Source organism: Pituophis catenifer, unplaced genomic scaffold (assembly GCF_029215685.1).
Source record: "Pituophis catenifer annectens isolate HBS135680 unplaced genomic scaffold, rPitCat1.0.hap2 SCAF_2, whole genome shotgun sequence".
In the NCBI taxonomy this organism is placed as follows: domain Eukaryota; kingdom Metazoa; phylum Chordata; class Lepidosauria; order Squamata; family Colubridae; genus Pituophis; species Pituophis catenifer.
Genome location: NW_027256882.1, coordinates 147,581,133 through 147,588,406, shown reverse-complemented (window position 1 = coordinate 147,588,406; position 7,274 = coordinate 147,581,133). Strand labels below are relative to the sequence as shown.

General features: G+C 42.2%; 1 protein-coding gene across 2 annotated transcripts; it reads right to left on the bottom strand.

Moving 5' to 3' along the window:
• On the bottom strand, positions 1–6,639 carry DDX5 (DEAD-box helicase 5). Of its 2 annotated transcripts, none has more exons than XM_070937736.1 (13): positions 6,503–6,639; positions 5,079–5,244; positions 4,871–4,967; positions 4,652–4,785; positions 4,496–4,561; positions 3,624–3,765; positions 3,372–3,532; positions 3,035–3,207; positions 2,822–2,932; positions 2,400–2,461; positions 2,263–2,322; positions 872–1,096; positions 1–666 (listed from the first exon to the last, which is right to left on the bottom strand). In XM_070937736.1, exons 1-13 carry the CDS (start codon positions 6,532–6,534, stop codon positions 293–295), a joined length of 1,803 nt encoding a protein of 600 aa, XP_070793837.1. In that variant the 5' UTR covers positions 6,535–6,639; the 3' UTR covers positions 1–292. The 2 variants fall into 2 exon arrangements, with proteins under 2 accessions (XP_070793837.1, XP_070793838.1); XM_070937737.1 differs by having other exon boundaries at positions 6,527–6,634.
• Positions 6,640–7,274: the final 635 nt, after the last annotated feature.

The window sequence follows — 7,274 nt, the reverse complement described above, 5'->3', positions numbered from 1 at the left end:
TCTGTTTTGAAATACCTTTATTGGAAGGCCATGCGATGCCTCCAGTTGCTGTTATTTCAAATCACTGTACATTTACTTTGTGAAAACACAGTCTGCATTTTCTAGTACAAAAAACTAAAAATCATTCAAGGAATGTAGAGAATATTCAACTTAAATAGCGGAAAAAGTGCACCATTGTTACTGCTGCACTGCAGACCTTTCTGCATGTTCCATAAGATATTAAATAACTATCTTTTCTCAACACACAATATAAAGAGCAATTATGAAAAACAAGACATTTAAATAGACTAAGTTATTGGGTATAATTTGCTGGCATTGGATAACCTATCATTGGCGTACCACCAGTTGCAGGATATGCATACTGTTGTTGGTTCATTGCACCGTGCATGTTTGCCATGTTATTTCCATACTGCTGGTCGTAGCCATTTTGATAGGCTGGAGTGCCAGCCCTAAATCCACCTTGCATGCCAGCTGCTCCAAAGCTGTTACCAAAGGTAGTTCCGTTACCAAAACTTTGAGCACCAAAGCCACCATTCTGTGCTTTTGCTCCAAAGTCTCTCTTGCCCACTGCACCATAGGTTCTTTCAAAGTTTTCCCTTTCTCTAAAACCAAATCCACCTCTTTTACCCGCAGAGTATCTGTCACGGCGGTCCCCTCTGGAACGACCTGTAAAATGAAAAAGCAAATTAACAGGAGCTTCCCCTCAACAAATACAAACATGTTCAGATTCAACACATCTTTACATAGTACAATTAAAGTACTAAAAATGTATCTTTGCCAAGCACTATTACCAAAAATCTCTATTTTAGGCTCTGAAATATTTAAGCCAAAAGTCAATTAAGAATCAATGGGTTAGGTAAGTCATAATTACCTGAGCCTCTGTCTTCAACCAACTGGAGCAATTTGGGATTGATTGCTTGATTAGCTTCACGAAGTACAGAGATGAGGTCGCTTACTTGTTTTATATTATTAGGTGTGAAAAATGTGTATGCTGTGCCTGTTTTGGTGCTGCGGGCAGTTCGTCCAATTCGGTGGATATAGTCCTCAGAGGAGTTTGGGTAGTCATAATTGATGACAAATTTCACATCTTCCACATCTGTAAAGTGTTGCAGTGCAGCAAAAGCAATGTACAAAATTTTGCACACCACAACAGTCAGATGAAAAAGCAAGTTAGATAGTAACAGATCTTAAGATGGTAACTGCTGAAAATAATGTTAATTATTCCAAAAAGAAAAAGAAAAAAGAAAAATTGAGCATTGATGCACTTTTCCTTCTGAACTTCTTTGTAATTTATCCCATGATCTAAATCCTTACCAGAGTGCCCCTACAAGTCAAGTGACATCTGAACGCTTCTTGCAGTAGGACCAATAAGTTCACAGTAGCCTCTTCATGTGCTCCCAAGGACCTCACTTTAAACATGAGGTCTTGCCACGCACCAGAAGCTCAAAAAGAGGGCCACACTGCTCATCTTGCCAAGACCTTTTAACCGCAGCTGCAAGAAAAACATACCTGTCCCCGAAAGGTCATCAAGTTGTTTTCATGCACTGTGTCTCGTCTAGGCAAGAGCTTCCAAGAAGCCAGCGTTCACTTGAGTGTCTCTCTCTCTGGCAGGTCTCGACATGACGGTTAGGGTATAGGTGACGGAGGAACTCCAGGTTTGAAAAGCCACTTTGCTTTCCCACCCCAACTTGTAAATGAGAGGTGGACTTTCAAATTTCATGTGCCAGTACTCACCAATTTGTTCAAGGCTCAGTACATTTTAAAGCTGCTCTCTCCATTTCAAAGGTTGGGGAAAAAATACCAGACCACTGAAGTTTGATTATTCTTCAACATTTCAGCAAACTCACTGAAATCCAAAGACTCACGGACCACAGCGAACAATATGCACACAGACTAAACAGCAGTGCACCATGGCAAGTCATGCAAAGCATGGAACAGTAGAAATAACCGGGCAAAAGTGAACCGTGAATGAAGCTACCGTTTGAGAGAACAGTTTATGGGACCGTAGTTTTAGTCTTTGCCTTTTGAAGATTACTGGCACACAATGATCAACTTTCACCTCTCTACTGGACTGGAAGCGTCCAGACGATCACTTCCACTAGACCTCCATCCCCCTCGAGTCCTCCGATAGTCATGCCTAGGCCTTGCCACAAAGACTGCACCTTTATGTGAAAAAACTTAGAAAAACGCAGAGGTTAAAGAAAGCAATTAACTTTCTTTAAAAAAAAACTGTGTATCACCCAAGACTAGAGTTATACTAACCTAGACCTCTGGAGGCAACATCTGTAGCAATCAGAATAGGAGCCTTCCCATGTTTGAATTCTGCAAGAAATGCCCAGGTTAGTCATCTTCTCACCAAGTATTTTGCAGACTTATTGTTTATTATCCTTTTTACTCACCATTTAAAACCCAGTCTCTCTCCTGCTGACTTTTGTCACCATGGATACCCATTGCTGGCCACCTGCAATTATAATTAACATCATATACCAAATACTTTTTAAAACCAGCTGCTCACTGATAAGTGCCCTTTGTCACATCCATCAGAAATATATAGAATTCCTGCACGAAAAAATATTCCATTTTCTGCAGGAACGAATTGTGTTCTGTGTTGGCAGAATCATTATTTAAAGAGTATGACAGTACTGCTTTATGCAAGACACAGTATCCAATTAGGTCTCCTTTCTCAGTACTCAGGCTAGAGAAAAGCTACAGGAAAGGACTAGGAGCAAACTGCAAAAGTATTAGAGAAGTAAAGATGAAGGAGATAATTCAGCCGTAAAACCTATTCCTTCAAATTATTTTAAAGAAAGGTATAGCTTACCCATCTCTCCTCATTTTTCTTGTTAGATCATCACATCTTCTTTTGGTCTCCACAAACACAATTGTCTTATTTTCTTTTTCACTCATAATTTCTTCCATCAATCGAATAAGCCTATTACAATAAAAGTATTTAGTGATGAAATTGACTTCAAGTATACCACATAAAAATCAATCTATGCCACCACTATGAAGAAAGTCAATCCAATTTACTTACTTGTCATCCTTCTCTACATCATGACAAACATCCACTATCTGCAGAATGTTGTGGTTTGCACTTAGTTCCAATGCCCCTATGTTGATGTGTACATATTCTTTTAAGAAGTCTTCTGCCAGCTGCCTAACTTCTTTAGGCCATGTTGCACTCCACATCAGTGTCTGCCTATCAGGCTAGAAGTAAATTAACACTTAACAATGTATGTGAAGCGGTATATAAGTCTTACGTGCTATTGCTATTAGCTACTTCAATCACTACCTACAGAACCTGGAACAAGCATGTTCCAAGGCAGAATTATCTATCATTCAGCACATTAAGCATAAATATTGATACTTACTCTAATCTGTTCGACAATTTTTCGGATCTGAGGTTCAAATCCCATATCAAGCATCCTATCAGCTTCATCAAGAACAAGGTAAGTGCATCTCCGTAGGTTGGTTTTGCCAGCTTCTAAAAAATCTATGAGTCTACCAGGTGTTGCAATGCAGATTTCCACACCTGAAAGTAGTAATAAATGTGGTGGATACACAGTTCTATAATTTCCTAAATCATGTTTAGGAGAAATCTGCTAAACAGTCCTTTTTAATACCTCTCTCTAGATCACGTATTTGTGGTCCCTTTGGAGCACCTCCATAAATACAAGTAGACTTTAAACGGCAAGCTCTACCATATTCTGCAGCCACCTGCTGCACTTGCTGAGCCAATTCTCGAGTTGGTGCCAGCACCAAACACTATGGAGAGAAATACAAATACAAAATTAAGACAGTTACTGAATTTGTTGCTACTTGTTATATTAAATACTATAATCTAGATTTAGTTGTATCAAAAACAAGCCCATTGATATCAATAGGTTTTTAGTTACAATCAGGATGGATAAAAATCAATTTTTTTAAAAAAAATAAAAAAAACTGATTTTTTTGATTTAAATGGGATTTTTTTTATTTTTATCAAATTTATTTTAATGAAAAACTTTTGGGGTAATAATCTATTGTAAGATAGTTTTCTATTTACGATACATAAATAATTTAGTTTATTCAGCATGAAATGGAGCTTAGTTATGTAGCATGAGGCTGTATATTCTGCAACCCTGGGACTATCGGTGAGTCAACAGTGGGTCAAAGGAGTAGCAGAGATGACAGTTGTTCTTTAAAAATTATGATTTAAATCGAGTTGATTTAAATCAACTCGATTTAAATCAAATCCACCCTGGTTACAATCAATATAATTTGCATCATTTCACTGATTCCAGCTTGGAAGGTATGTTACTTCATTTAAGAGATGCCTTGAAATATAATTTAATTTTAAAAGGTAATGCCAAAATTTAACTGATTATATTTTCCCACTAGGAAATAGCCAAATTTCAACTGAATTCTACCAGAATGCTATTGTACTTCAGGGACAATCAAAACTAGCTTCATCTCCCTCCTTCCCAAGATAAGGGTCATAGGTTCAAATACTTACAATAGGCCCATCTCCTCTCTCTAGGAATGGTTGATGATTTATATGTACTATGGCTGGCAACAAATACTATTAAGGAAAAGAGAATGAACAATTGTTAATCCTATTAACAATGTTTCATTAATTTAAGATATGTCAAAAACAGCAGTAATTACTCACAGATAATGTCTTCCCTGATCCAGTTTGTGCTACACCAACCATATCTAGTCCACTCAAAGCAACAGGCCAGCCTTGTGCCTGAATAGCAGTTGGTTCTGTAAAGTTCTGTCTCTGGATTACTTCCATAACATTTGCTAGAAGATAAAGCACCTGTCTAATTAACAGTCCAAAAAACCATTTTAAAACTGTAAGGCTACATTACCAGTATTATTTTCTTACCAGGAAAATTAGCTTCATAAAAATTCATAACTGGTTTGGGACAGTTATGGCCTTTAACAGTGATTTCTTTGCTTGCTCTATATTGTTCAATCTCTTGCTGCAAAGATAGCAAAATATCATTTCAGTGGATAACATTTACAAAACCGCATACTGCTTCTAGACTATAATCTTTCTACAAGAACTTAAAATACAAGAAATGTTTCCATACCATAGCACGCCGGGCAACATCGGGATGTTCCTGATAGAAATTTTTTTCAAATTTAGGAAGCTCATCTAGATTCCATTTCTTCTTGGTAAGTTTTTCTCCAGGATTTCCAAATTTCTTCCCCCCTAAAGATCCCCCTCTACTTCCTCCAAAACGAGGGCCACCAAACCTGCAAAGGCAAATTACCCCCCCAAAAAAATAATGACTAAAAGCTTAAGCCATGCTGGGTTTTTTTTTTTTTTTAAACAAAATGGAACTTTCGTTACTGCACTGTTTATCATCACCAAACCTCAAAATTAATCCACGGTGTGCCCTAAAGCACAAACAGAGAAACCAGGGGGGAAAAAATCAATCCAAACTGTACAGTATCTTCCAAACAAACGTCTTAATTGTTTGGAACTCCCTCTCTGCGTCAGACTGTGGAGTGGGCGGGCAAGAATTACGAAACCTACCCGATTTCAACAAGAAGCTGGCTTTTTAAGCAACAGGATCGTTTCTTTAAGAGATCCGTAAAAAGGCTGCTCTCGCACGGCGTGGGAGGGAAGGTTTGTGCGCAAGCGCCGGCAGATACCAAAGGGGTTTCTTAAAAAGCCCCGACCGCTATGTCGGAAAGCAGCGTCGCCCCCTCCGCGCAAGTAAATCAGCTCGCTGCCCCTCTGGCTCCCCTTTTGTCTGCCTGCGCCACGGCGCAAAACAAGAGGCGATGGCGGGGGACGAAGGGGGCGGCCGGCCGGCGCTGCGCCCTCCCACACAAAAAGGGAATTCGGGTCGAGCGGCCACCATGAGGGCTTCTCTTCTCTTTTGTCCTTTTTTTTTTTTTTCGTCTACGCCACATTTTCCGTCGGCGCGTCCATTTTAACGCCGGGGCGGGGATAAAGAAGAAGCAGGCGGAGAGGAAGAACAAAGACGACAGCAGCAGAAGCGGCCGCCGCCGGCATTTTGATTTTCCTCTCAGCCACCGCATGGCGGGGCTAACCATTAACACAGCAGCCGGGGACATTTTTATTTATTTTTTTTAGACATAAGGAAGCCGCTTTCGACGAAAATGCGGCCAAGACGGTGCTTTTAATCGCACCGCTTCCTTCTCGCCCCTTTTTTCCCGCCAATGCCGTCCATCTGCCCCCCCCCAAATCCTACCGCCTCTCCTTCGCCCCTTCCCCTCCGACTTTCCGAGGCCTTGGCATCCGGCCGCGGCTTCCAATAATTCCTCTAAGCGCTCGGCTCTCCCTTCCAGAGAGGCCTCGAGCGCCGATTGCTCCCCCCCCCACCTCCCCTTTCCCGTCGCGCGCGTGGCCCTCAGCGGCGCTGGGGAAAACGGCGCGTTAAAGCTCCGCCGCCATTTTAACGCCCCAGCTTGCCAGCCGGCACAAGAAATGGCTGAGCCTCGGCAGGGGCCGAGCCGACTCAACCGAGCCCCCACGGCTCACCCGCGGTCCCTCTCACTGGAATACCCAGGCATGTTGACGACGACGGCGACGAGCACGGCCTTTAACAGCGGGGATCGAGAAGTCCGCAACCGAAATTGAAGCCGATGACGAAGGCGACTGAATGGGGAGTGTCCGAACAGCCGGATGCCGGTTATATACCCGGCACCGCCACGAATGTCGGGAAGCCGGCTCCTGACGTCACTGAAGGTCCCGCCCACTTTTGTGCTCTACGTTCTTGTTCGAAGGGCTGAAGGGGCTCTCTCCGCTTTTCCTTGGAGGCGGGACTTAGAGGCGACTGGCGCGTGCGCTGTAGCCTATGAGATCAGCAAGTGCCCTTCTGTGAGGTGGAAGGTGCTGGTCGGCTGGCCGAGGCCAGTTGCCTTTTTCATCGCCAACAAACGGAAAAGCCCAGCCCGCGATGTCGTCACTCCAGCTCTGTAATTTCGGGCTCGCTTTAAAAGGCTTTGCCCTTCCCCCATTTGCCTGTTTTACCGCTTCGTGCCCACCATTTCGGAGCTTGAGTTGCCCACGCTTGATCAGACCCTAACGTGTTTCGTTTATCTCGAGGGATTTGGCTTTTTTAAAATAATATAAGCAAAAGTTTGAGTCTCTTGTACAACTCAAGCCACTGAGCATCTTGGATTTCCACACAACTTTATCAAAAAGTTCCTGACCACTCAACCCAGTACAGCACCAACACAAACCCTAAAAAGAGTCACACTGCCATATATCAAGCATATCTCAGAAACCACCAACAAACTACTACAATTAC

Excerpts from the sequence above, each read along its gene's own strand:
- DDX5 (XM_070937736.1), bottom strand. The coding sequence starts at position 6,534 with ATGCCTGGGTATTCCAGTGAGAGGGACCGCGG. Across the intron at positions 3,766-4,495 it reads AGAGAGGAGATGGGCCTATT|TGTTTGGTGCTGGCACCAAC; the intron begins GTAAGTATTTGA and ends TTCTCTCCATAG. Across the intron at positions 3,208-3,371 it reads AAATTGTCGAACAGATTAGA|CCTGATAGGCAGACACTGAT; the intron begins GTAAGTATCAAT and ends ATTTACTTCTAG.